This window comes from Chroicocephalus ridibundus, chromosome 23, assembly GCF_963924245.1.
Source record: "Chroicocephalus ridibundus chromosome 23, bChrRid1.1, whole genome shotgun sequence".
Taxonomy (NCBI): domain Eukaryota; kingdom Metazoa; phylum Chordata; class Aves; order Charadriiformes; family Laridae; genus Chroicocephalus; species Chroicocephalus ridibundus.
In genome coordinates this window covers 1870118-1898061 of record NC_086306.1, presented here as the reverse complement: position 1 = coordinate 1898061, position 27944 = coordinate 1870118, and the positions used below count along the sequence as shown (strand labels likewise).

General features: G+C 55.1%; 1 protein-coding gene across 4 annotated transcripts; it reads left to right on the top strand.

The window, feature by feature from the left end:
* The first annotated feature begins 394 nt into the window (after positions 1-394).
* KANSL3 (KAT8 regulatory NSL complex subunit 3) lies at positions 395-27944 on the top strand. 4 transcript variants are annotated; one of them, XM_063358502.1, is made up of 22 exons: positions 395-693; positions 2377-2547; positions 3331-3421; positions 3732-3917; positions 4085-4216; positions 4537-4653; positions 5251-5352; positions 5514-5585; positions 5915-5989; positions 8042-8199; positions 9108-9171; positions 9412-9612; positions 10326-10482; positions 11837-11914; positions 15173-15364; positions 17132-17216; positions 18089-18243; positions 18712-18824; positions 19454-19673; positions 19909-20042; positions 24888-25050; positions 27217-27944. In XM_063358502.1, the coding sequence occupies exons 1-22, from the start codon at positions 449-451 to the stop codon at positions 27795-27797; spliced, it is 3492 nt and encodes a 1163-aa protein (XP_063214572.1). In that variant the 5' UTR covers positions 395-448; the 3' UTR covers positions 27798-27944. The 4 variants fall into 4 exon arrangements, with proteins under 4 accessions (XP_063214572.1, XP_063214573.1, XP_063214575.1 ...); XM_063358503.1 differs by lacking the exon at positions 11837-11914; XM_063358505.1 differs by lacking the exon at positions 24888-25050 and having other exon boundaries at positions 27217-27354.

The following is a 27944-nucleotide window of genomic DNA, read 5'->3' as shown; positions in this document are numbered from 1 at the left end:
TGTCCTCATGTCCCTGTGTCCCTGTTCCCCTACATCCACGTCTCCCCGCGACCGTGCGTCCCCACGTCAATCCCTACATCCCCACGTCCCCATATCACCGTATCCCCGCGTCCCCACATCACCGCCTCCCCGGGCCCATCTGTCCCCATATCCCCATCTCCATACATCCCCATGTCACCGCACCCCCATGTCCCTATGTGGCCCCCCCCCCCCGCCCACGCGCTCCGCTCCGCTTTCCGCGCTTTGACTCCGCTCCGCTTTCCGCGCTTTGACTCCGCTCCGCTCCTGTGAAATCCAGTCTCCGCTTTTTACGGCCCGCCGCCCCGCCGCGCCGCGCATGCGTCGGCCACGCCCCCCCCGCGGGGGGGGGGGCGTGGCCGACGCATGCGCGGCGCGGCGGGGCGGCGGGCCGGGCGCGGTGGGATGCGTCGCGGCGGGCGCTAGGGCCATGTCGCAGCGCGGAGGGGATCGCGATCGCGACCGGGAGCGGGATCGCGACCGGGAGTTGCAGTGGTCGGCGAGGAGGATGGGGACGTCGTTGTTGCTGCAGCTGTCGGCGCACGAGCGGGAGCTGGACCTGGTTTGCCTGGACCACAGCTACGCCAAACCCTGGAGCGCCCACCCCGACGCCAGCGCCGCTCGGCCCACCCGCATGCTCTTCCTCACGCCGCGGAGGCAGCCCGGCACCGCCCTGTGAGCTCTGGGGCGGGGAGGAATGTGGGGCTGAGGGAGCTGGGGAGGGGCCTGAGGGGGTCTGTGGGGCACATGGGGTCGTCCTCTGGGGCTGGGGGGGTCCTGAGGGGTCTGTGCGGATGAGGGGCCTATGTGGGGGCTGGGAGGGTCTCCCTGAGGGGTCTGTGGGGTAGGTGGGGGGTCCTGAAGGGAGTGTGAGGGGAGAGTGTGGGGCTGAGAGGCCTGTGCGGGGGTCCTGAGGGGCCTGTGGGGCAGGTAGGGGTGTTCTAAGGAGCTTGTGAGGGGAGGGTGGCGGGCGTGTGGGGCTGGGGGGCAGGTCCTGAGGGGCTTGTGGAGTAGGTGGTGGGGGGTCATGAGAGGCCTGTGAGGGGAGAGTATGGGCCCTGGGGAGCTGAGAGGCCTGGGGGGGTGGTCCTGAGGAGTCTGTGAGGGGAGTATGAGGGGCCTGTGTGGGGCAGGGAAAGGCCCCGTGGGGCTGACGGGCCTATGCGGGGGGAGCGCAGGGGAGACAGTCCTGAGGGGTCTGTGAGGGGAGAGTGTGGGGTCCGTGCAGATGAGGGGCCTATGTGGGGGCTGGGAGGGTCTCCCTGGGGGCCTGTGGGGTAGATGGGGGGGTCATGAGGGGCCTGTGAGGGGAGAGTGTGGGGCCTGTGGGGTTGAGAAGCCTGTGGGGGGGTCCTGAAGGGCCTGTGGGGCGCGTGGGGGTGTCCTGAGGGGCCTGTGATGGGAGGCTTGTGGGGCAAGAAATGTCTCTGAGGGGCTGAGGAACCTATGTGGGGACTGCAGGGGGGGAGTGGGGCTGCCTGTGGGGCAGGGGGGGTGGTCCTGAGGGGTCTGCGATGGGAGAGTGGGAGAGTCTCTGAAGCAGAGGGGAGGGTTCTGCGGGTCTGAGAAGCCACTTTAGGGGCTGGGGGTGTCCTGAGGGTCCTGTGAGGGGAGAGTGTGGGGCTGAGGGGTCTGCGTAGGAGCTGGGGGGTCCTGAGGAGCAGGTGAGGGGGGTCCTATTGGGTTGAGGAGCCTATGTGGGGGCTGGAGAGGGGTCCTGAGGGGCCTATGAAGGAGCTGGGGGGGTCTTGAGTGGCCTGTGAGGGGACAGCGTGGGGCTGGGGGAGCTGCGTTAGATCCTGAGGGGTCTGTGAGGGAGGGAGAGTGTGGGGTTGAGCGGCCTGGGGGGGGGCATGGGGGGGTTCTGAGGGGTCTGCGAGGGGAGAGTGAGGGGGTCTGTGAAGCAGAGGGGAGGGTATGTGGGTCTGAGGAGCTTATTTGAGGCCTGGGGGGGTCCTGAGGGGCATATGGGGTAGGTGAGAGGGTCTTGAGGGACCTGTGAGGGGAGAGTGGGGGGCGGTCTGTGGGGCTGAAAGACCTGTGGAGGGGCTGGGGGCTGTCCCTGAGGGGCCTGTCAGGTAGGTGGGGGGTTCTGAGGGGTCTGTGAGGGGAGAATATGGGGCTGGGGGAGCTGTGTTAGGTCTCGAGGGGTCTGTGAGGGGAGAGTGTGGGGCGGGGGGCATCCTGTGGGGCTGGTGTAGTGTTGGGGGGGAGAGCATGGGTTGGGGAGACCAGAGCAAGTTTGGGGATCCATGGGGAAGGTGTGGGGGCTGAGGTGGGGGTGGACTTTGCATTGTAAAGCAGAGCAGAGCCCGAGGTGAGCGTTCCCCTTCTCTAAAGCGGGATTATTCCCGACAGTGAAGCAGATGTCCCCATCGACGTCGAGACGGTGACGCCCACACCCATGCCGCTCTACGACAACCAGAAGGCGCGCAGCGTGATGAACGAGTGCGAGCGCCACGTGATGTTCGCTCGCACGGACGCTGACGCCCCTCCGCCGCCGGACGACTGGGAGGAACACGTCAACAGGTAGCGCGGGGATAGCGGAGAAAAGAAATTTGGGCACTAAACAGCCACCCGTTGCGCGGTGTGGGGTTGTTTTGTTTTTTTTTTTTTTTTTTGCTGCGACTCGATACGCGGTGACATTCTGGAACTGAATAATGTTCAAAGAAAATGAATTCTTGTGTCCAAATTCCTCGTCTGCCTGCTGTGAAAGCTGTGGGATGTAATGGGAGAGGCTGGCCCAGCTGTTGGAACCTCTCCCGCACGCTTCATGTGAAGCGCTCTGCTCTGTTTGGGGGAGGATGGGACAACGAGTCGTTAGATTACACATAGATCCTCAATTCAGCCATATTCCGATGTCAAAAATTACAAATGGGGTTATGTGTAAATTCCACCGTATTAAAAACCCGCACCGTGACTGGAGTCACACCGGTCTTGGCGTTATGCGGAATGCCGTTAGTTTTTTTTCTGGACAGTTTGTCTGAGAAATACGGCAATAACCTATGCTAAAAGGAGTGATTATTTTGGTCTTATTTATTGCTTCTGCTGTTACTCTTGTCGTTCTGATGCTTGGATGCTTGCCGACAGGCCTTAGTGACATTTAAAAACGAGTATTTTTTTTTATTGAGCCATCACAATAATTAAATCCTCAGTAACCAAACTCGCTTTGTCCAGGGCCGTAAATGGGTTCTGGAGGCTGCGATCGCAGGTGATGCCCAGCTGGGCTGCTGACTGCCTTTGGGAGCTGGTTGCAGGCCCTGGATGGCTGTGTGACGGTGACCTACGTTACCTCTCTGGTTTTCTCGACAGGACGGGTTGGACGATGGCCCAGAACAAGCTATTTAATAAGATCCACAAAGCGCTACAGTCTGACAGGCTGGCTCGTTTAGCTAACGAAGGGGTAAGGTCTTTTACTCCCTATTTCCCCTTTCCAGCAGAGATGCTGCCTGTGTGTTTTTATCAATCCTTCCCAGCAAAGCCAGATCGAGTCAAGACAAAAGTCTTGGCCATTGGGTTGTGTAGCATTAAGAAATGGGTGGTTCTGGGCTTCTTTGAGGCATGATTTTGTCCTCACTAGGAGGATGTTGGTCTTTGCGTGCTGCCAGAGGACTTCAAGCTGCCCAAGCCAATATTTTCCAGTGGCTTGGGATGCCCGTGGCGTGCTTGATTTTTCCCATAACTGTATTTCTTCTTAATTTCCTGGTTTTTAGGCTTGCAACGAGCCGGTCCTGAGGAGGATAGCGGTGGACAAATGTGCTCGGAGGGTCCGCCAAGCTCTGGCCAGTGTGAACTGGGACACCAAACTCATCCAGTGGCTTCACACAACGTTAGTGGAAACCCTCAGTTTGCCGGTGCTGGCCGCTTACTTGGATGCTCTGCAAACGCTGAAAGGAAAGGTGATAAAAGCACTGAAAGACTTTGCTATCACTTAGAATGTTCTCCCTCTGTAAAGGAAGCTGATGGAGTCTTTTTTTTTTTCCTTTGGAGTGGCGGGGATGATGTTATAAAGCCCCTCGAAAGGGCTATGTGCGTTTTCTCAGTCCTTTCTGGCCTCTGCTTTCAGATCCCCACCCTGATCGATAGGATGCTGCTCTCCTCTACCGCGAAGACGGGGGCAGCGGGTGCCGAGGCTCTGTCTCTGCTGCTGAAGAGACCTTGGGACCCAGCAGTGGGTGTCTTGTCGCATAATAAACCTGTGAGTATCTCCTGGGGCTTGCAGGGGGTGAGAGGCTGGCCTCGTGTCCGCTTTATTCTTCCCATCCTTCTGCTGTTCTCTTCTTGCCGCCTCCGTTTTGCTTCCTGGGCTCTTTTCCTCCCGCTTTAGACTTGCTCAGTGAGGGGGACTCCTTCTGTTGAACGTGTTCCCCCCCCGTACTATCCTGATGTAACTCTGGCCGGGGAAAATGTGATCAATTAATAAGAACCCTCCCGCTTCGTTGTGCGGGCCAGGCTGGGCAGCGAGGTCTCGGGCAGGGAAATTGCTTTCCCTTACACTTCTCTTGTTGAACTTCGTAGAGCAAATTGCCTGGTTCCCCCCTCATCCTGATCGCGTCCTCTGGACCCTCCAACTCCATGTTCCCCACTTCTCGACGGCATCGATTCTGGCAGTCGCAGCTTTCCTGCTTGGGAAAGGTTGGTATGGGTGGTTTTGAAAGGAGGCAAGTTCAAGCTGGCAGCTGTGCTAGGCTGCAGCTGCTGAGCTTGTTTTTATAAGCCTTCAGTGCACCAAAATGCTTGGTTCTGCTGAAAGTAGACGCTGGTGTCTGCCACCTGCAGTGTTTAGCATTTGAGACACTGCGCAGGGGATGAAGTTGCCCAAACGTGATGCCTTTGGCGCCTCTCGCCGACAAAAGCCGTCCGCCGTCAGCAGTTTAGATTGTATCATTGCTGTGATTAGGGACTGATGAGTCCTCCGGTAGGAAGAGGTTGGGGGAGAGAGATTATAGGTCATCTTAGTCCTCTGCCAGGATACAGAGCTGCTCCTACACCTCCTAATGCCGTAGATGTACTGGGTGTACAGGAGCGAGGTGAGTGGCAGGTGTTGTCTCTGTGTGGAATTCTCCATTTCCTCTGGTTTTTAGTAGCTAGAAGTGAATCCTGGGGGAGAGAAGGAGAGAGAAAGCACCAGTTCATGCATAAACTGGGTTCCGGTCCACGCTAATTGTTGTTGGTAGCCGTTGTCCCCAGTTATGCCTTCGTTATTTATCGATCTTTCATTTCAAACCGCAGGTGATTCCCATCGCCACCCACCTGTTGAACAACGGCAGCGGGGTGGGAGTGTTGCAGTGTCTCGAACACATGATCGGGGCGGTGAGGGGCAAAGTGGCGGAGGTAAGAGCGAGCAATGAGCGCGTTGGGGAACCTTTGCCGCTCCCTTCAAACGATTCACCTCACCTGTAGGTGCTGTGCTGCCCCAGTGCATATCCCCGTTGTCTGTCCCTTCTCTCCATTCATGTCTTTTTTTTTTTTTTTTTTTTTTTTTCCTCCTGTAGATTCACAACCACTTCTCTCACAAGCCGATCATCCTGATCGGGTGGAACACGGGTGCCTTGGTGGCCTGTCACGTAAGTACCCGATTCCTTTGCATCCTCTCAAAGCCCACTTGACCGCTTCAGTCCAGAGTTAGGTTTGAATTACTGTTGCCTTTGAGGCTCTGTCGGGGTTCTTCTTGTCCCTTTTCTCTTCCCAAAGCCCGGCTTTGAGACAGACATCCTTTCTGGTCATGGGGGCATAAGCAATTTGAGCCATTCAGTGGTTTGGTTTTTTTTTTGCCCCCACTCTTAATCAACAAAGGAAGGTTTAAATATGGAAGATATTTAGCTTGGCAAAGCAGCCTTCGCGCCTTACGTGTGCGTGACTGTTAGGGTGCTGACTTGTTGCTTTTTGTGCCCAGGTTTCGGTGATGGAGTACGTCACTGCAGTTGTGTGCCTTGGATTCCCACTTCTCACCGTTGATGGCCCCAGAGGGGTAAGGACCAAAGGAACCATTTAAAGAACTGTACTTTTTTTTTTTCTTAATCTCCCTAGATTCTCTCATAAAATCAGGCTTGGTAGTCCAGCGGTAACCGGAAGGTTTTTTTTTGAGGAATGCCTGTGTGATTTTTATTTGGAGGAGGTTTGTCCAGCAGGCGGGACTGTTGCGTTCGTGGTAGGATTCTTGATGCAATAGCAGGCATGAGAAGTCCTGTGTTCGCTTGTCTCTGCTGGGACGTGTCTTTGCAGCTCCTTCCTGGGGTCTTATGTGTGGGGTCACTCGCTAACTGTGTCATTTGGCACCAGAGAGGACAACTTGGGTTGATCTATACCGAGCCCAAATTGCTCCTTTATTAGCTGACCAGTGTGGGACTTGTTGGGAATGATTACGATTGTGCTAATGAACTGGCTGATTCTGAGGGTGGTGGAAATCTGCACAAAAGGCATTTGCGGGAGCACGGCGCAACCCCCGAGTGGAGGTGTCTTCAGGACTTAGTACGGCTACGTAAATCCCATCGGGGACTCAGCCCAGGAATCATGGAATTGTTACGGTTGGAAGAGACACTTAAGATCATCAAGCTGTCACGCCCCGCTCCCAGTAAAGCCGGGGGGGTGAGTGACTTCAGATTCGTAAATTCCCAACGGTGCGGACTAAGGTGAGATAAATCTCAAGGTCCATATAGAAACGTTTATCGGCTTCCCCAAATGCTTAGTGTAGGTCTTGACGAGTCCCCGAGGATTGGTTAGGAGTATGACAAACGATGGCAAGTGGTGAGGTGTGCGTCATGTCGCCGAACAACAGGGATAGGCCAACTGCTGGCAAGCGGGACTTAAGGTCCTACTTAAGGTCGTTACTTCTCAACTCTAACAGTTACTGAACAGTTCTAAGAGAAACTGAGGGATAGAGAAAGGAAAAGGCGGAGAAAAAGCCGGAGAGAAAGAGATCACCGGTCCTGGTTCCAGCGTCTTCTCCAGGGAATCTTCCCAGGCACGGTCTTCTTTCTCGGGAAGAATCTTCCCAGGCACAATCTTCTTCTATTGTTTCGTCTTTGTTCCCCGCCAGGGGCACTTCTTTTCCCCTTTTCTGTTTGCTGAACCAGCACGGCCCACCCCCCTTGCCCAGGACAGCCTCGGCTCAGGTTTCTCCCTTCTCCCAGGTGACGTGTAGCGCCATTCGGGTGGCGAGACGCGTGCCGTCGTCACCCGTGTTTAGCGTGTTCTCCGTAACCTTCATTAGCGCCTGCAGGGGTGGGCGCTTTCACGTGCGTTGCGCGGAGAATGAAGCAAAGGTCGCTCGCGGGACGCGACGGCCTGGAGAACCGAGAACGAGCAAGCTCACCACGCGAGTGGCAGAACCATCCTGGCTTCACACGACAGTTCTCCCGGACTTTCCGGCGCCAGAAGCGTGAAGCCTTATCCGTTCTCTGAAGGCCAGGCCTGCGGTATTTCTTTCCTCGTGAGCATTTGAGGCGTTCCGTCGAAGGCTTGGAGGGCTCCTGCCCCTCGGCAGGGAATTGACGGTCCCTCCCTTACACAAGTCCAAGCGTTAACCCAGCACTGCCAAGTTACCACTACCCCACGTCCCTCAGCACCGCGTCTGCCCGGCTTTTAAATCCCTCCGGGGATGGCGACTCCACCACTGCCCTGAGCAGCCTGTTCCGATGCTTGACAGCCCTTTGGGTGAAGAAATTTTTCCTAATATCCATCCTAAACCTGCCCTGGTGCGACTTGAGGCCTTTCCCTTTTGTCCTTCCCTCTTGGCACTTCTTCAGCCTTATCCTGGGTTTTTGCAGCAAAAGCTTGGAAGGAGGAAAATACGGTTTCTGAGGGGAAGGGCATCGGTCTGAGCTGTTACTAGGTACTCATTCAACTTTTAAGTCAGTCTTTCTCACGTTACGTTTAAACGATCCGCACAGTTTATAGTTCTCTCATTTCAGGACGCTGTTGGTATATATTGGGATTGCGCGTGAAGCGCTGCCTGCCTCCGTGGCACCGTGCTCTCCCTTTTTTGGTCCTTCGGGATTACATTTTCCCCTCGTTCTTGCAGGACGTTGACGACCCCCTCCTGGAGATGAAGACCCCTGTCCTCTTTGTGATCGGTCAGAATTCCCTGCAGTGCAACATGGAAGCAATGGAAGATTTCCGGGAGAAAATACGAGCCGATAACAGCATGGTGGTGGTGGGAGGAGCAGATGATAACCTCAGGTAACAGCCTGCGAGGCGGACGCTCTCTTCCCAGGAACACTGGGCAAGATCTGAGCATGCTGCATACACAGGAAAAAAAAAAACAACCCCAAATTTGGTACTGAGACTAGACGGGAACTGCATAAAAATGATCCATTAAGGTCAACTTTGTTATTCAAAACCTGGTGTGTTTGGATAGTTGGTTTTCCGTGATAACTCTGCATCGTTTCTCCCAGTGATAAGTCAAAGATGCAGGGTACAGTGTGGTGTAACACTACGGCAAGTATTCGCTGTTTCGTGCCCGCCCTGGCTCTGGAATATGTAGCTTTTGGGGGCTGTGCACGGAATTGGGGTAAGGGAGGCTGGAAGAGCCTTGCGGGAGGCAAGAAACTTAAGGTTTCCGTAAACTTTCAGCTTGTTCTTCTGTCACACTTACGCGTGTTTGGAATAACTGCACCAAAAGTTGTGCGGGAGAATAGGATTGAGCCGGTGCTAGAGTTGGACCCAGCAGCGCAAACAAGGCTTTGGAGCACCGTATAAGTCAGAAATCTATAGTAGAGACAATCCGTAAAGGAGAGGAAAGAAAGAAACACAAAACTCCGATACTGGGCCTGAAGATGGAGCTCTGAAGGAAAGGAAACGTCATATTTGCTTTGCAAAATGCTGTGGGATGCTGAGCTTTTTTCCGCGTCGTCGAAGTTTCCCTCGGCGCGTCTGAAGGATGAATCTCTTTCCAGTAGACGGTGCTCTTGAGTTGAGAGCTGACGGAGCTGGCTCTTGCCTTGCTCTGTGTCGGACTGGGTAAGGGAGCGAACCTGCTGTCGTTTGGATCTTTCTCTCAGGCGAAGAATGATGTGAGTGCAAAAGGGGAAAACCAAACATGTGTTGACTTCCATCTGTTTGGTTTTGTTTTGTTTTTTTTCTAATAGGATAAGCAAAGCCAAAAAGAAGTCAGAAGGCCTGACCCAGAGCATGGTGGACCGGTGCATCCAGGTAACAACAGAAATCTTCCTTTTACGCCTCATATCAGAAATCAGTAGAGTTTGAGCTTAAATGAGAAAGCCAAGGTTTATCTGTAAGGTTTTAGGGTTTCTTTTTGTGGGATTTTAAAGCTAGAGAGCTGTATCCGTTTGACCCTTTGTGAATCTTTCATTCTTTCTTTGTTTCAAGCTGTGAAGATGAGTTGTTTAGAGACCTGCACGTCACTTAGTCTGTTTGTTTCGTCCTTCCCAGGATGAAATAGCTGACTTCTTGACTGGAGTCCTCACCCGAGCAGAGAGCCACTCGGGCTCCGATCCCCGTGACCTGGATGCTGAGAAGAAGAAGAAACCGCGCGACTCGACCAGGAGGGATCTGTCGTTTGACTTGCCAGAAAGAAGCAGCAGGCCCGCCTCGCCGGCAGCCAAAGTGCCCGCCTCGCCTTCGGGCTCAGAGGTGAGGGCTCTCTCTGGGATACTTTGAGCTGGGGAAGGCTGAGGTTGTGTAAAGAGGTGGTTTTGTACCACTGAAATATGCGGTGAGAGACGTGGTTAGTGTTGGAAGAGGGAGGTGAGAGGATACGGAGGGATTAAGGGCTTGCGGTGGGGCAAACGAACCTTCGGGAACAGATCTGCTCCAGCAAAAGGATGTACGTTCTTTACGAAGATGCTCAGGGGCTGGAGCATCTCTTTGCTGAGGAAAGGCTGAGAGCCCTGGGGCTGTTTGTCCTGGAGAAGGGCAGACTGAGAGGGGATCTCATCGATGCTGAGCAATATCTAAAGGGCGGGTGGCAAGAGGATGGGGACAGACTTTACAGTGGTGCCCAGCGACAGGACAAGGGGCAACAGGCACAAACTGAAACATGGGAAATTCCATCTCAAGACGAGGAGGAATTTCTTTGCTGTGAGGGTGGCAGAGCCCTGGCACAGGCTGCCCAGAGAGGTGGGGGAGTCTCCGTCTCTGGAGACATCCCAACCCCGCCTGGAGGCGTCCCTGTGCCACCTGCTCTGGGTGACCCTGCTCTGGCAGGGGGTTGGAGGAGATGATCTCCAGAGGTCCCCTCCAGCCCCTGCCATTCTGTGATTCTTGCCTGTGTGCTGCTGTGCTGAGGGTTACGACTGCCTCTCAGGGAAACCTGGGGGTAAGAGGTGTTCCTTCTCTTCGAGCAGGACTTATCCAGCGTCTCCAGCAGTCCCACTTCGAGCCCCAAGACTAAAATGGCTGCTGTGTCCTCCATCCAGAAGCCCAGCCAGATGGGCACCACGCAGCTGCTGAAGAGGCAGGTGCAGAGGACGGACACTGTCCTGACGCACAAGCAGGCACAAGGTAATGCCCTGCAGCTTTCCCACCCACTTCCCTCTTCTTGGCATCTGGATTTTTGGTCTTTATCTGTCCTGACGTGCGTAGGGTTTTTGTTTTCTGAGGCCTGTTTTGAATTCCAAGCTCCCCGTGGCAGCTTTCTCTACAGCTCGGTCCCCCATCACTGTCATCCGAAAGCAGCAGCCTGGGGGGAGGGTTGAAATCAGGTTGGAATTGGCGTTCCCGCAGCTTGTGGAGCCTTGCTGCTGTTGAAAGTGGGAAGGATTTTCCCTTCCTCTGTCTGACCAAATCACCACTCTAATTCTTTTTCAAGTGTGAGCCCCTTGACTAGTGTCTCATATCCTCGAAGGCAGCTCGGGAGGGAGACTAAAGGTACGCTGGGAGGTGATTGCAGCCCTTGAATTGTGACTGAAACAGTGGGGCTTTGGGTAATTACAGAGTCATCATCCATCAAATGGCAGTGGAAAACCTGCTCTGAATAAGAAAACAGCTCGAGCTGTGGGGTTGTATTTTTTTTTTTTTTTCTGTCCTGTCGGATGCTCATTAAAAAACTTTCGGATGCAGCTTCAGTCTGATTGGGAGCGCCGTGAATGTAGGTGATGGTTTTGTTGATGATCCCTTCCGGCAAATATCAGCGGCGCCTGGGGAATAGTCCTCCGTCCTCCCTTCTCTCCTTATTTCTTTGCTCAAGACAGACCTGAACAGGCTTGTTATTGTCTCCTGCAATAGTGTGACCCTCCACGTTCTCTAACGCCTTTCTCTAACGCAGGGTAGGCTCCAGGGGGACGTTTGAGCTTGAAATCTCTTCCTTTCTTCTTGTAGTCGAGGAAGTTTCTAGATAGCACGCGGGAGGCGGAAGGAGGGTCGGTGGAGTGGTGTGTGGTGTGGACGCCTCGTTTTGTCAGGACCGCTGCTGCAGCGTGGCTTCTGGCCTGCCTTTTTGTGGCCATAAGCTGTTCAGGGATGTGCTGGCTGATGGCTCCCAGCTGCTCTCAGCTTCTCGGCGCAACTGCTCGGTCAAGCTAGCCGTGCCTCTCCGCAGCCAAGCCTGCTCTCGTTCCCTGGGCGCCTGACCTTTTTCCCCGGTGGCTGTGGGGCTGGAGAGGGCTCGTGCTGTTGGGATGTGCGCTCGGTGAAAGCTGGGACGATCCCCCTTCTAGTCTCGGTTGTGCTACGCTGCCATCCGCGGAGGAGGTCGGTGTGTCTCCATTGTGCCCCGCGGCTGGATGAGTTATATCCGGAGCTCGCTGCCTGCCTGCTCCGAGGTCTCTTGTCTGTGGGTCGCAGTGGTGTCCCTGGAGTTCCTCGTCCCCCTTCAGAGCCGGGCTGTGATACTGTAATTCTCTCTGATTCATTTCAGCTCAGTTTGCTGCTTTTCTGAAACAAAACATGCTGGGGAGGAAAGCTCTTCCTCCTGGCACCTCTTCATGTCTCTTTGGTGAGTATCTCCTCACTTCTTGCTGTCTCTCTCTCTGTCTCCCTCCTTCTCTCTGTCTCTCCTGCCTTCTTTCATCATCTTCCTCTTCCCTTGCATTGGTTTGGGGATGTGGCCCAACGTGTCCCCTTGTCCCCCCGCTTTTTTTGCTTTCTTATTGCTGTGTTTGAAGCTAAAGCAAATGGCCCACGTGCTAGCTGCGAGCATTAACTTTTCCTGAGCTCATTCCCTGCCTGGGGAGGCGAATACTGCCCTTCGAGCCGTGTAGTCTGGCGGCCGGTTTGCTGTGATGGACTAAAACTTTGTGGATGATACGGTGACTTTTTGTGATTGTGAGTTTAACCCTTTCCTGTGCTGGGGCTGAGAAGGGCACGTGGACACCGGCCTGGGAGACTCTGTGCGCTGGCGGAGCGTCCCAAAGACGGGGAGCAGCTCCGTGTCAGCGGAAACAGAAACAAGGGACTGCCGAGTGACTCGGAAGGGGCAGATGTAGACACGTGGAGCAGCGTTTTGTGGCCAGAGAGAGATGGAGAAGAGCGGAGAGGTCAGGGAGAGGGATGGCTTTGGGAAGACGGTGATGTGGTGGGAGAAGACCAGGAGACACGCAGAGGTGAGCAGTCTTTAGTCCGGTGGTCTCGTGTTGGGTGCTGGAGCACGCAGAGGGGTGCTCTGAGGATTAGGGATCGAGGAGCGAGATCCACAGCGTATCTAAAGATGCATTTTGATGTCTCGAATGGAGTGACTGTGGATCTGGGATTAGGAGAGGATGAGAGGTTGAAATCTAGAGCTTTGGGAGGCTGCGATGTCATCTTGTGAGCTATCAGTGTCAGTTGTCTGTTCGGGTGACCCCAGGGCGCTGAGAGCGTTGACGTGGGTGAGAACTGCCTCTCTGCAACACCCCAAATGCCGGTACTTCTAACTCGACCAGGCAAGCGCTGGATGCAGAGAAGCTGATGGTATTTTGGCATGCTGTGTAGAGGCTCCTAAGATAACAGACTCTCTGCTTACCCTCAACATACACAAGATACAGTCCAAACCGCGAGTATACAACCGTGGTAATAAACTCCTGAGGCAAGTATTGGCCCGAGCTGGTTGTTTTAAAGGTTTCTTTCTACCTTGAGCCTTGTTTAAAGGTTTCTTTCTCCCTTGAGCCTTGTTTTGTGCTCCCCCCTGAGTGATGAGGTTGGCCTGGGAGCGCACGTGGAGCCCTGTGCTTATCTGGAGTCCTCCCACCCAGCATCTGCTGGGAAGAGAAACCACAGTAGATGTTCTCCCGCTGGTGGGAAGACGTGGAGAGGCTGGCACCAGCCTGGGCTGCCTTTCGATACGACTAAAAACCTATTAAGGTCTCTGGGCTCCGTACTGTGTTGGCTCGTCTGCCTGAGCTGCGAGGTAGGAAGCTGGGGTGCGTGTGTTGGGAGCGTTCGCTGTTGTTTTGGGAGCGGGGTGCTCTTCCCAAACACGCAGCCGGCCCTTCGCGGCAGGGGCCTGCGTGCCCCTGCGAGAGCAGAAGCAGGCTCCGCTCTCATGCAGCGGGGACACGGAGGGACGTTGGGTCACTGCTCGCCGATGCTTTGAGGGACACCTAACGCCACTGCCTGTGCATGTGCCGTTTCACTGTCCTGCTTGGCTGGTGGCACTTTTCCGGGGCGGGGAGGCTTTGGTGCCTGCAGTCTGTGCACGCCTGGTGAGGTCTCTCTGGACGGTGATTTGGCCCATGCATGTTTGCAGGTGGGTGGGAAGCACGGGAGCGTTGCACGAGTGTCACAAATTAACATGTTCGGGCCACAAATCCGGCCATCGATAGCAGCACAGCGAGTTTGTCACTTGTCTTGGGGACCAGAGCAGCCCCAGAACGCTTTGAGTCGCCTGACATGTAGGGATTTGGCTGCGCTCTTGTCCTACACCCACAGTTCAGAGGTGCGTAGGTGGTACGCAGGGAGCGTATAAATACATATATATGTGTAAATACACACATACACATCTGTATCTATATCGATTTTACATAATATATCCATATCTAGATATAGATAAGTAAAAAGATGTGCATCTTGGCCTCTAGGCTGTTGAATACGTGGCTTAGATGCCCAGGGCTAGCTGTAAGGAGGGAGTTAGCAGGCTCAGCGGTGGTCTGCGGAAGCTCTCGATGGAGAGGGCTCTCCGTAGCTTTGAATGAAGGTCTTTCTCCCTTGCCGCAGATCACGGCAGCACTCAGGCGTAGCGGCGTCTGTGTTTCCGAGCGCTGCCAGGCTGCAAACACCACAGCCGGCGGCAGATCTGTGCCCTCGTTTCGACCTGGTCCACCAGCGTTTCAGGCTGGTGGCTGGATGATCGTACGCCAGCGGTGGGAAACGTGGAGAGCAGATGGGAACGATGCGGCAGCTCGTGACTCTGTTTTGTTCCTGGGCCGCCCAGAGGCGATTTATTGTGGGTCCTCTGCGCTTTTTCGAATAGCCTTGGCCCCAGCAACCTTGTGCTTTAGGCAGGATGAAATGGATGTGATGGGTCAAGGACACGGCACCAAAACCAGCCGTTGGTGCGGAAGAGAAATCGCAGCTCGTGGTTTGTTTTTTTTTTTTTTTTTTTTTTTTCCCCTAGCACCAAGCAGCGTGGGGTATGTGGGGGCTTGGCTTTGCTGCAACACCTTTTGTGCTCACGGCTGCTTCGCTTAGCGCCTCTAAAAAACCTGTACGCTTCAGCCCAGCTCCTGGAGGGCCGGTTAGGAGCGCTGGAAGGGACGGGCCGAACGACAGGCGTGCAAATACCTGCTGCGTGTCGGAGGAGCCGGCGGGCTGAGCCCTAATCCCAGCGCTGGCAGCGTTGCCTGCACCAGCTCCGCGAGTCTCTGCGCCCTCGTCCCCTCACCTGGAAATTAGGGATATTGAAGGGGCCCAATGCCGGGATCGATTATGCCACACTTTGAAATGAAAAGCGTGTATGTGGAGATGTGATATCGCTGTAGACATCCATTTTTCTTTGCTGCAGAGGCTTTATATGCCGCCCCGCCTTAGCCTGTGAGTAGTTTAAGCTAAGTCCTGCCCTACGACAGCAGCTTAGGGCACGCGGAAGCCGGCGTAGGCGGTGAAAAGGAGGAGCGTGGGTTCCTGGTGCATGGGAGATGGGCAAGGCTGGCATGGAGGGAGCTGTGGAAGTGTGCATGGGCATGTGTCCCTTCTCCGCACCTTGGTGCGCACAGTGGAGCAGCGCCGACCTCGAGGGATCGGCCGCCGGTTTTCAAAAAGCTACTTCTGTGTCCCCTAGTTCCAGTCTCCTCAGAGCACTCGGAAGGGGCTGAGAAAGATGATGTGCGTATGCAGCTGAAGAGGCATCAGACCCCCAGCCCGACCCAGTGCACCAAACCCTCCAAACGAGCCAAAATCAAGGTGACCATTGTCTCTCACGGAGATGCTGCTGGCGTGGGGAACGGAGCACCCCTCACCACCCAGGCAGAAAGTGAGTTGCGATTGCATAGCTGCTTTTCAACCAGAAAGCGAGGTCGTGGCTGCGCCCAGACCCGCTCCTCCGGGGCACGGCGTGGGGAGGGGAGGGATCGGTGACTTTTAAATGATTTTTTTAAAAAAAAAAAAAAAAAAAAAAATTAAAATTTTTGGAGGAGTTAGCTGCAGAAACCAGACGGAGGTTGAGGGTGTGAGTGACTCGGGGAGAGCTGGGGAAGCGTGGGGGCTGACAGCACATAGGAGTTTGGCAGGAGCCTCTGTTTTCCGTAGCAGTTTGGGATCGCACGCTCCAGCGAAACGCTCAGCTGCAGCCTTGTGAGCTGCGAGGCCAATTTTACACCTTCCTCCGAGGCATCAAACCGCTGCTGGAAGCAGGGTGCCGGTCCTGGCGGACCCCTCGCTCCGAGTAGGTCGTGTGCGTCTCCGGTTCTGCTGCCCGCTCCTGCGCGAAGCTCTCACCTGGAACACGCTCCTGCTTTAGGGATGACAGCGACATTCCTCTCTCTGGAAGATCTTTGTGCGGTCAGACTTCAAGATTCAGCCGAGCGCCCCGCTCTGCTGATGCCCTTCGGGCCTGAAGTCTGGCACAGTATGCGCTTGATACACGTATAAATAAACTCCAGCTCCTCTCCTGCCTCTGTGGCTGGGAAAACCCACCGCGACGAGCATTCCTGCAGTCCGAGAAGAGGTGATGTGCTCGGTCGTCTTCCCCTTGAGCCTTTCCAAGGAAGGCAGAAGCTTTGGCTGCCATCACCTTTGTACCCGAAGGATGTTGCCTTGTTACTTGTCACTTCCTCACGTCAGAGTGCAAAGCCCCAGATGTGCAAGGCAGTCGCTCGTTATTAGCGTTAGCTCGATGCAGTGCAGGACTGAGAGGTCAGCGTCTCCATTCTGATGGGAAATGAGAGCTTTTCAAAGCTGAGAAAGAACTCTGCTCCTTTGGAGGCATCTCTTGCTTAATTTAACAGTTGTTTTGAACTGTGGAAATGAACTAATAAATACACATCCTTTTTTAAGTTTACAGTTTATCTTCTGGCAGCTTTGAAAATCTCTGGTTTCCGGAATCTTTTTTTTTTTTCTTTTTTTTTTTTTTTTTAATTTTCCAAACTTTACTTCTTTTCACAGAAAGGAAATGAATTGCAGAAGTAAACATGAACCAAAACAAGAATTCCCTCTTACCGTGTGCGCGCAGGAGGAATGCACAAGACAAACGCAGTTGTATCCCCAAATGTGGCAATAAACAGATCTTGTGACTCGTCGCATCCCTGTGTATTTTGTAAAGTGTCTTTAAAGAATACTTACAAAATCGATCGCAAGCAACCAGCCAGATCCGAAGTAATTGGTCGAGGTGGTAGACCTGGACTAGGAGGAGGGGGTTAGTGGAGATGACGTGTAGGAGAGAGAATTGCATTCGGTGGTGAGGGCCTGAGATTTTCACTGTTTATAGATTTAATTTTTTTTTTTTATTTTTATTTTTTTTTTTTCGAAGCTGATTCCTTCAATCCTGTCTATGGTAACACTTCCACAATGACAGCTTTCCGGTTTTGATTCGCAACTCGGCTCTATTTGATACTCCCCATCTCCCGTAGCGCGGTGGCTGGAGCGTGCGGTTTATGGCTGCAGCGGAGATTTCCCTGAGAAGATGCTTTGTGAGCAGGATGAGCCCGTGGCCTGCAGCCCGTGGGTAGTTGCGTGAGAGAGGGGAAATCCCTAAAGGCTCGCGGAGGAGAGAAAATGAGGTTTCTTCTTTTTTCTTTTGCAGTCGTCGCCGGAAAGCCGGTCCCCATGGCTGTCGGCCAGTCTGTGTCGGGCGCGAAGGAGCTGTCAGGGCTGCTCACCACCCCCAAGTGAGTGCGACTTCGTTTTTTATAAGCTGTGGGTCTTTTTGACAGGCTGCTGATGGCAGGCACGGCAACGGGGTGATTTCTGCCTGTGGCGCTTTCTAGTACCTTGCTTATGACTGGAGTTTTCTGAAGTGCAGGAGACACTTAGGCTCCTGAAAACTATTTGTCAACCGGCAGCCGAGCCTGAGAATGGCAGAAATGGGCAGAAGTAGAAGGTGTTGTGGCTCTTGGGGTATATTTCCGTATGGTTTCCCAAACCCAAGTTTGCTTACCTCTTTTGAATGTCTTCTGAATGACTGCGGCGTCTTTGGCAGAAATTCAGCGTTGTCTTTCATCCTTCCCTCCTTTTCCTCTAAAAGTCAAGCATTTTTTTCCCAAAGACGGGGGAAAGAAGCCTCAACGTCAGTTCGTGAAGTTGATTGACTGGCCCTAGGGATTTCTCTTGGGGAAGGAATCACTGCTCCCCCTTTTAATGCGAAGCAAGCTTTGGAGAGCCGGCCTCTGACTGATCTGGGAGAGGAAGAAGAGCTGTTTTCAAAATAGGTTTTAAACAGGAGAAGTGTCACCGCAAGGTAGATTGTTGTTGTGTTGGGTGATGCAGCCCTTGCAGCACCTAGGTAGGCGCACATGTGATAACAAGCTCGCTTCCAGTTTGGAAATATACTCTCTCTCCTCCTTTTTCTAGCTGCCACAGCGGACATAGTGAAACGTCTCTTGCTTTGGGTTTTTGTAGTTCGTCAACTCCCTCCCTTACGCTTCCAGGAGTCCCGCTGGGTTGCAGTAAGCCCCTGACAGCTCGCTGTCAAAGGCATCTCCCCTTGCCCCCTGTGTCGTTTGTCGCTAACCGGAGTCTTTCTCTTCTGCTTGCTTCGTAGGCTGAGTTCGGCAGCAGAAACCTCCTCCGCGAGTCCCGCTCCGTCTGCCGTGATCCCCAGCAGCACAGCGCCCAGCGCTTTCCATGCCCTGCAGAGCAGGCTGGTGGCTAGCAGCACCCACTGCATGCAGGCCCAGCCAGCCAGTACCCTCCAAGGTACCTGCCTCTCTCCATGTCTCTCTTGTGAATGTAGAAGGTAAACCGGGTTCAAAATCTCTTGCTGGATCCTCTTTCTTGCATTCCCTGGTTGCTTTGCGTTCGGTTGAGGCAGCATTTGCAGTGCTTTGCGATCGCAGAGCCTGCAGGGATCCAGCGGGACGCCGTAGAGGGAGGCTGAAGGCGCAGTAGGTGACCTGTTAATTGTGTCATTTGTACGTAATGATGCCTTGAGACACCAAACCCGAGCTCCTCTTGCCTCTCTGGGGTTTCACGGCTAACCTCGTTTGTAGCTGCAGCAATGAAATGGGTCGGACTGCCGAGGAGGATCCCTGCCGGCCTCGAGGCAGGCTCCTCGGGACGCTGCTCTTTAAAGAATGGTGTTGCAGACACCCGCCACATGACAGACCTGGAATTTCATGCTGGGGAACTCTCCAAGCCTGATTCCTTTATCCTTTACTTTTTTAGGAGCAGCATCTGCCAGCAGCCTGTTGCAAGGGCTGAGCTTCAGCCTGCAGGACATCGGGACAAAGTCATCAGCCCTTCCTGCCAGTGTGGCTGCTGCCGGGCAGCCCGTGCAGGTACGCAGCCTGCGAGCATCAGAGATCCCTCTCTGGAGGGAAGCTGTATGTGGGGGATAAAGTGGTAGGAGGCGGAGGGAACGTAGGCAGGCCGTGTTTGCTCCAGGACTAGAAGAGATGAGGGATGCTGGGTGTGAACCGCAGCTGAAATGCTGCAGCCAAGCCTTGGCCGTGTGCCGGGGGCTCCCGTAAGTGGCAAGAGGTCTAGGAAGCAGGGCTGGGGGAAGGTGTTTCTAGGCAGCCACTTAGAAAAGGCTGAGAAAGAAGTTGGAGAACGGACAGGGCGGGGATCAGCGATTTTTCTTCTTCTTGTTCTTCTGGGAAAACACACGCCTGTGACCTCTCAGGCGAGCTCCCCATCCCTGCAGGTTGAGGCGGCCTCTTTCAGAATGGGTGGCTTCATTAGAAGCGGAGCCACAGTTTCTCCCAGTCATGCTTTCAAGTTGAAATGAGTATGTGTAGGCTGGAAGGGACAAGTTTACTTGCCTTTAGACCTACTTGTGGCCACCAGAATGAAGTGTGGAAACTCCGACCTCTAAAGACCTCTAATTTCTGTGGGAGGGAGAGGCTGTGCCATCCCGGCGTCCTCTTTCCTTCCAGGTACTCAGTGCTTCTGCTTCTCCTTCCAGACCTCAGCTGTGAAGACACCCGCGCCTATCCAGAACCTGAGTGCCATAACCACAGGCACTGGCACAATTGTCCGCACCATCCCGGTTGCCACCTCTTTGTCTCTGGGGGCCTCAGCGAGCGGGAAGCCCACGGCCATTCACCAGCTGCTGACGAACGGGGGACTGGCAAAGCTGGCCAGCAGTCTCCCTGGCTTGGCTCAGATCTCCAACCAGGCAGCAGGTGAGGGAGAAGGGACAGACGTGTGATGCAGGCGCGTGGAGCACCCCATCACCCCGAGAGTGGCGTTTCTAAAGCTTATTTTGCCTTTGAGCTGTAGCTATGGCCAGCTGCGTGCGCTAGCAATTTCCGAGCAGCTGCCTCTAATGGGAAGAGGCTTCTGATGCAGCTCCCAGTTGGTGACCGTGGCCTCCACAGTCCCTGTGTCTCAGGGATGTCTCGTTCCTGCATTTTCTAGGCTTGAAGGCCCCAACGACCATTACTGTGACGCTGCGTGGGCAGCCCAGCCGTGTGACCACACTTAGCCAGGCTGCGATGGGGACGGTCCAGCCCCAGCTCGAGGAACAGCCCATGCAGACGCAGGCACCTCAGGTAATCTTTAGCATCTTCTCTGTAGAGCAAGTCTCCGCTGCTGCTCTTCTGAGCTTCTTCTGACCATCGTAGTCCAGGGCAGATATAGCTGTCGTGGGGAAAGTGTTCCTGATCACGTCTCTTGGGTGTGATGAGCTTCGTTAACTTGCTGAGGCCACGCAGAAAGGGGCCTCGCAAGGCGGCGGTTAAGAGGGTCCGGTTCATCTCCATGCCTGTGAGTGGCAGGGTCGATGATGCTCGATATCACGCACGGAGGGAATCTCCGGCTGGACTCGGAAAGCTGGCGTCAGCATGGAAATTGTTACTGAAGCTCCAGGCTTTCTTGGCAGTAACGGGTTTTGGTGGGAGGAGGAAAGCTGCTTGTAGAGTGTCTATCCCCTGCCTGTTCAGGCGGGAGGGTGGGTTGGCCGTGCTGTCTGGAGCCGTATTCCTCTTGAAAGTGCTGCTTCTCACTATTAGATGCCCTGATGTGAGGCTGGGCCCTGCGCGTGTTGGGGACGCCGTTGGCTTTCCTCCTGCAGGTCTCCAGCCCCTGCTCTTTCTCACTGCCGTCCTGTTGAAACCAATTTAGGAAGGGCCAAATGCGTGCTCCAAGGTTGTATCCGTTCGATACAGATCTCCTTTTGGAGGTGGGTCGCTGACAGTAGGAAAAGCTCTTTACTATTTGGACTCTCAACGCGTGCGAGGTGCTGTCTTAAGGATCCGGGCTGCCTTCCTGCTTCCTAGGTTCAGTCTCGGTGCGGTTGAGTCGAAAGCACGAGATGCCAAGTTGGAGAGGGATGTTTTTGGTTGTGAACACAGTGGGTCTTGGGTACTGTAACGTGGACCTCGCAACCCCAAATCCTGGAGGCAGCAAAAGGGGTGAATTTTCTGCAGGTGTGTCCTTGGTCTCCATCCTAAACCACTGTCAATTTTGAGCTGGATCCATAAATGTGAGGGTGGAAAGGTTGGCTCTGACTCCCTGTGCGGGAGGGCCGGCCAGCGGTGGCTGTGATGTGCCATCAGCAAGGTTGACCCAAGCTCAGGTGGCTTCCCCACGGTCCCAGGTCCGGCACTGTGCAGCAATGGGGTCTCTCCTGTGGCTGTTTTCCTGGATGTGATGTTGGGGGTGTAGGAGAAAAGAAGCAGCCCGAGGCCTGTGATCTGCCTCACGGGACCGAAGGAGGCATTGCAGGAAAAGGGCTGCTGGTTCCCTGAGCGCGTACTGCGGGCTATAACTCCCTGTCCAACAGATGCTGACCGCAGTGATTCGAGGCGGGCGTTTGCAGGGAGAAAGTAGTTCGGAGAACAGGTCAACAAGCTTCCTGGAATGATAAATGCTGCCGCGTGGGCAGTCGGACGAGCGTGGAATCTCCAATGGGGACCGAGCTCCAGTTCCCAACAGGGACGAACAGGCTGGCGCTGAAGGCTGAGGATGCCGGGATCACTCCAGATTGACAGGGTTGGGTGGGTGGGTTGGTTGGTTGGTTTTTTTTTCCTTCTCGCATGTGATTTTTCCTACTTGTGTTAGCACTAACGCAGGTCCCGGGCAGGTCAGCCGGGGTAGGAGAGGCAGAGCAATCTTCGCTTTGTAGATGAAGCTCTGTAGTTTTGGTGCCCGTTGCCGGGGTGGCTCAAGTTGTGGGCAGCTTCATGGAGGCAGGGAGAGCGCTTTTATTCCTTGCCGCTGTCTGCAGAGCCTGCTTGAGGTTGCTTGAAGCCCTGAGATACATTTTCGGAGGCATTATGCTAAGGGCGAAGCCTGTGGGTGGAAGTCGAGTAAGTATTAACAGCGGCAGCCATAAATCCTTAATTTCTTCTGCGTTGTTTTAGAGCTGGCATTGCGTCCACCGTCGCCGGTAGTTTCTACGCAGAGTCCTGGCCGGTTACGGCTCAGATTTGGGAGCATCCGCGTCTTTCCTTTGACTTTTCTGTGTTTCTTTCGGTCACTTTGCTAAGCGCGACAGAGCCTGCGAGCCTTGGCAGAGCTGAGCTTAGAGCCGGCTAAGGTAGAGCTGGGAAACGCAGAGCTAGTGGCACTCAGTGTGTACCCCAGCGAAGCAGCGGGTGAGTTGCTTTTGTGGGCCTGAAACTCTTCATCCACCTTGGAGGCAGTTTTTGCGCTCTTCAGAAGCCATTTAATAAACCGTCAGAAGGGGCGTGCTTCCCTTTATGTCCTTTGTTACCTTTGAGAGACCCTAAATACGCAGCAGAACAGAAACTCCGCGGTGTAATGAAACTTGGGCCGGATGGATCCGGGGTTAAGGGGTTCACGTACGGGTTAATGTTTTAAGGCACCTGGAACTGGGTGTTGGATCCTACGCTGTGGCTTTTACCTACAAGGCCGAGCTTGTGTGTTCAAGGCAGGGCTTCATTGTGCGGCCGGCTGCGAGAGTTGCTTGAAAAGCAAACTGAAAGCTGGCTTTTACAGGAAATGGAATGAGCTGTGTGTTTTTGTAACTAATTATAGCCCTTGACATCAGCTCGTGTGTACCTTTAGCACATAAGGATTACGTAATCTAGCAGGGCTTCCTGTAAAAGAGCAAATTTCCAAAAGGCTTTGGGGGATAACTCCGAAGGGCTTAAGCTCTTGTGTTTTCAGCAGTAGTCAAAGCTGTTGTTGGTTGGGTTCCCTTTGAAATTCCAGCTGACAGCTCCGCTGTGCCTGTGCAGGAAGCGTGAAGCCCACACATCAGCTGTGCGCTGTGATTTATTTTTTTTTTTCTTTTTTTTTTTTTAAAACTCTGGGGGCTGGGGCGATGCCTGTAGCAGCTGAGATGCAGTTTGAGTGGGTAACTCTTTGCCTTCCCCCGTGGGCATTAAACGGGAGGCAGGAGACTGAGGAATCTCCCTGGGGAGTTTGGTGCGAATGCTTTCTGTGAGTAGCAAAGGAGAAGCGCGAGTGTTCGGGTGGCTTTAAAGTGAAAATACGAGCAAGCTTCAGCTTCTCTTTTCAAGAAACTGCTCCGCGGTGGTTTGAACGTTGCTTTTTGTATGGGTCCCCCCCTGCAGCGTGGTTGTATCCTGCCAGCAGCTCCATAAAGTGGGGAGTGATGCTGGACCACGCTCTTGTTTTCTGCTTAATGGCATGAAGATTTAGGCTGCGATGACCGGAGCTGCAAGCAGAGGGGTCGTGGATTGAGCTTTGGACAAGGGTCTCCCTTAGATGGCACGAGGAGAGCTCCGACTCCAGCCTTTGCTGGCTGCAAGCGGGCGCTTTCTTTTCCCGAAGTCTGATCCTTTCCACTCCCAGGGACAGAAATATTAATTACAGCTAACGGCGCGCCGTTGAATTGGTGCGCAAGGCATGGAGAAGCAGGCTGCGACCTGCGTGAGCATCAGGTAGGGGGGGTGTCTCAGACTTGAGCTCCAGCGGTGCTCATCAGTGGTGGTGGAAAGCGAGCAAGTCGGCTGAGAGAAGTCTGACCGAAGAGGTGGGTCTCTGCTTTTGTAGCTGGAAAAGCTGCTTTGGAGCTTGGATTGTGTCAGCTCGGGGCTGCGAGGGCTCCCAGGGAGCGCACGCAGCCGGCTCTCTGCAGTATCGGGTTGCAGATGCCACCTGGACACGGTTCAGGCAAGTGTAGAGAACCCAGAGGTGTTTGAAGAACCCCTCAAATGGAGGAATTTCCAAGTATTTCACTGAGGCTTCACTCTCCAGGGCGTGCTGCCCTCTGCCTCAGGATACAGCTCCAAACCCCCAGTTGTCCTGGCCAACGGCATCCTGGCCTGTCTCAGGAACAGTGTGGCCAGCAGGACTGGGCCCCACCTCGAGTGCTGTGTCCAGTTTTGGGCCCCTCACTCCAAGAAGGACCTTGAGGTGCTGGAGCGTGTCCAGAGAAGGGCAACGGAGCTGGTGAGGGCTCTGGAGCACGAGTCTGGTGAGGAGCGGCTGAGGGAGCTGGGGGTGTTCAGCCTGGAGAAGAGGAGGCTGAGGGGAGACCTTCTCGCTCTCCACAGCTCCCTGAAAGGAGGGGGTAGCCAGGGGGGGTCGGTCTCTTCTCCCAAGGAACAGGCGGTGGGACGAGAGGAAACGGCCTCCAGTTGCACGAGGAGACGTTTAGGATGGATATTGGGAAAAATTTCTTCCTGGAAAGGGTTGTCAAGCATTGGAAGAGGCTGCCCAGGGCAGTGGTGGAGTCGCCATCCCTGGAGGGATTTAAAAGCCGGGCAGACGCGGTGCTGAGGGACGTGGGGTAGTGGGGGTTTGGGCGGTGTTGGGGTGACGGTTGGACTTGATGATGTGAAAGGTCCCTTCCAACCTAGACAATTCTATGATTTTTGGACACTGGTGCTGTGTGACCAGCTGGTTCTTGTCAGAGGGGCTTGTACGTCTTCCTCAAGCAAGAAGGAAGCTCTTCTGATGCAGAGGACGGTGTGTGCTGCTCCCAGTTTTCGCTGGGCTTTCACTGGTAATAGCGCGTCATTCTTGCAAGCGGGTCTGCACGATGCAGGAGTCCTTCTTGAGCTCCTGGCTGTTGCTTCGCTATTGCTGCAGAGGAAATGAGAACGGGACCGATTTCCCTGACAGCCAGAGGTGGGGATAGAACCATCCCATTCCGCTCCGGAAAAAGGCAACAAGTTTGTGCCCGTCTCAGCCCAAGCACCGATAGTCGTGTCGGTGCTGCAGATGACACCGTTGTGCTTTTAAAATGCAGATCTCCGCAGGTTTTTTTTTCTTGAGCTTGGTAATAACTGGTTGGAGCAAGGGTAAGGCTAGAAGAAGCAGGGAAAGGGCACGCTCTGGTGTTTTATTTTTTAGGTGAGAGCTAGCACAGATCCCGAGGAATGTTTGCAGCCCCCCCGCAGGTGGTGTATCCTTGTCAGCGGGGCACTTCCAGTAGCTCTCCGTTACTTTAACCCTTCCAGGCTCCAGACGGTGCTGTTGGGAACCTGGCCGCCCCAGCTACCAGCGCCGCCTCTCCTGGCAAGCTGCTGTCTCAGATGGATCCCAGCAAAGCCCAGGCTGGCGCAGAGATGGCTCCCGCCGACCCCGCCGCACGCCTGACCGCCGCCGCGGCAGCACCCGTAGGTGAGGCGCATGGCAGTCGTGGGGCGCGGGCAGCCGGCCCGGGGGACCAGAGCGGAGGCCGGGTTGGAGCCATGCCGCCGGGTGACGTGTGCGGAGTCATTTTGGGGAATTCACTGCCTGAATGTTGCTTATTTTTAAGCCCGTCGCTTTTTTTGCGCCCCCCCCCCCCCCTTAAGTTAGATTCCCCCGTGGTTTCTTCGTTTCTTTGCACAAGGAGTCGTGGCTCGATGCAGCCGTTTTGAGCCGTTGATGAAGAGCGGGGTGTTTAAACTCGAGCCTAAACGCAGAAGGGATTTTCTGCAGTTTGTGTTTAGGGCCCCCCGTCGTGCCCTCGTAGCACGAAGCGCTCTTCCCTGCTGCCGATTTATTTACCTTGCCTGCGGAGAGCGCGCCCATCCGATGACAGCTAAATAAATATTGCGGAGCCACTACCCGGCCTCAGCCTTAAGAAAAAATAAAATCGACACAAAGCGGTGATGCGGTCCGTTGCATCCTCAAAGGCTTCTGTACCGAAGAGCCCGCTGCCAGCCGAGCCGGTGCTTTTGTTTTCCTCGGTCCGGCCGATTTCCAAGCAAGCAGCAGGGTGAGCAGGGTAGCCAGCGCTCGGGCTGGATCCGGTGGATGAAGTTCGGTGGGGCTGTGCCAGTTTCCCAAAGGGCGAACGAGGCAGCTCGGCAGCATCGGTGTTTTACCACAGCCGGCTTTCCTTGCGGGCTTTAAACCCAGCTAACCGTCCTCTGCAGCCCCTCGAACTCTGCTTTTCTCCCCCAGGACTCAACAGGGAGGTGCTTAAGCCTGGGCTTAAGTCATCTTCTGCGTGTTTTTTCATGTGCCGTTTGTTATTCGCCACAGCTGGGGGATGAAGTTTGATCTGTGGAGGACTTTACCTGCTTTCGTTGGAGATGGAGGTTGGCTTTGCATCCAGCGGGGAGGACCGGTTTGTAGGGAAGCTGCTGGGGTGTTAGCACAGGAAATTTTCCAGGCTCTTGGTTTTGTGGAGCGGTCGTTGCTGGTGTCTAACAGCATCGTCGCGTGTCTGCAGCTTCCCAGCTGGCATAGGGGTGGCTGGAGTCGCCTGTTCCCGACGTCATTCTGCCCTCCCGGACTCCAGGATGGTGGGGTCGGTGTCCCATCCTGGTTAAACGGTTGGTCGTCAGCCTCCGCTCCGTGCCTTCCCTGCTTGAGCCGCTTCATTTTGGAGAGTTCCATGCTGCGCTGGTGGTGTTCGTGGCATGCTGTCACCGTTGACGAGTGCCAGGGACGCCGCGGTGCATCTTTGATGCCACTGTCTGGGAGAGATTGCTGTGCTGGGTGCCAGGTGCCCCAGCACGGCTGGGCGAGCCGCTCTCCGCTCCTCGGTGCGGGATCCCGAGGGACGGAGCCAGTCGCAGCCGTGGGCGACCACAGGGGCAAACCACGGGCTGCTCCAGGTTGGCGTCTTTCTGGCCAGCGTTTTCTTCAGCCAGCAGTGGGTCTCCAGGCTTTTTCCCGTCCCTTGAGCACGTCTAAACCCAGGATTAGATTTCGGTGAAGCCTCTCTTTCCTTTATTGCTCTCTGGGCTGTGGCTACTGCAGAACCAGCTGGGGAGCCAACTTGGACCAGGTAACCACCACGATGCAACATCTGCCCTTGCCGTAGAGCACAGAGGGCTTCGTTTCACGAAGCCTAAAGTCTTTTAGCCATGTCCTGGGGTGGAGCGTGATGAGGGTCTGAGCATCCCCAGCGCTGCTGGTGGGATGGAGCTGGAGATGCCGGAGATGAGCAAGAGCTTGCCTTGAGCCAGGCTGCAGAGAGCAGCGTGAGCTCAGTGTGGTCTCTGACAGCTCGGTGGGTAGGACAGGGCAAGGTGAAGTCTTGATGTCCTGTTCCCAGCAGGGAGGGACATTCTGGGGGAGAAGATCAGACATGGAAGCAAGAGAGGGGCTTCCTTGGGGGATCGGAGGGGAGCAGTGCTGGTGTTGACGGAGTTTGGCTGTTGCGCTTTCCTTGCCCAGGCTGTGGCAGCGCTGGGGTTTGTTTTGGGGTCTTGCTCTGGAGAGCAGACACGGCCAGGTCTTTCCGTTCAATCTGGAAGGCTGCGACTCCGCTGCCGCGGCTGGGGGCTGCAGGCCAGGGTGGGCACCACATCCCTGCGGCCACTGACCGCCCTCTCCCCTTCTCCGCAGTGACCACCACTAGCCCCATGAAGACACTGTACGTCATGTCGGACGCCAAGCTGTCTGCGCTTACCAAATCCGTGATGGGTGAGGCTACCTCTGTCCCCCTCAAACTGCCGGGCATCCAGCCTTCCTCCTCCTCCTCCTCCTCTGCCACCTCTCCCACTGGCGCTGTCACCTTTGCCACCTCCCCCCTGGCCAGCACCCCCAGCCCTCCCGGCAGCCTGCTACACTCCAAGGTGGGACCTGTCCTGCAAACCGCTTCCAAGACCGTCATCCTGACCTCGACGCTGGCTGCGGTGAAGGGCGATGGACCCCTGGGCCACGTCGGGGAGAAGGTCAGCCTGACCAAGAGCGCCGCGGCCCTCGGCCACGCTCTGGGGACAGTGGAGACCCTGGGGAGGGTTCCCTCCGTGGTGGACGACGGGAGCACCATCATCCACACCAGAGAGGCTCTGGCCAACAGACACTTGCTGCCCCAGGGCGTGCTGCCCGGCGGGGCTGGCACCACGCTGATAACGCTGGGCAGCAGCCTGGCCAACTCCTCCATCATCGCCACGACGGGGCCCACGCTCAGCCAGAAGCCGTAGGGGACCCCCGGGGACCCCCCAGTTGCCACCGGGCGCTTCGGGGAGACTGAGCTCGGGGTGGGAGAAGAGCAGCCCCGTGGGCACGGGGCAAACTAGGGGGATGTTTCTCTGGTTTTGTTGCTGTTTAATAAAACTTTTTTTTTCTTT

Bases quoted from the DNA above. Each gene is read 5' to 3' on its own strand.
- KANSL3 (XM_063358502.1), top strand. From the start codon at position 449: ATGTCGCAGCGCGGAGGGGATCGCGATCGCGACCGGGAGCGGGATCGC. The intron at 3,422-3,731 runs GTAAGGTCTTTT...CCTGGTTTTTAG, and splicing joins CTCGTTTAGCTAACGAAGGG to GCTTGCAACGAGCCGGTCCT. The intron at 9,172-9,411 runs GTAACAACAGAA...CGTCCTTCCCAG, and splicing joins TGGTGGACCGGTGCATCCAG to GATGAAATAGCTGACTTCTT.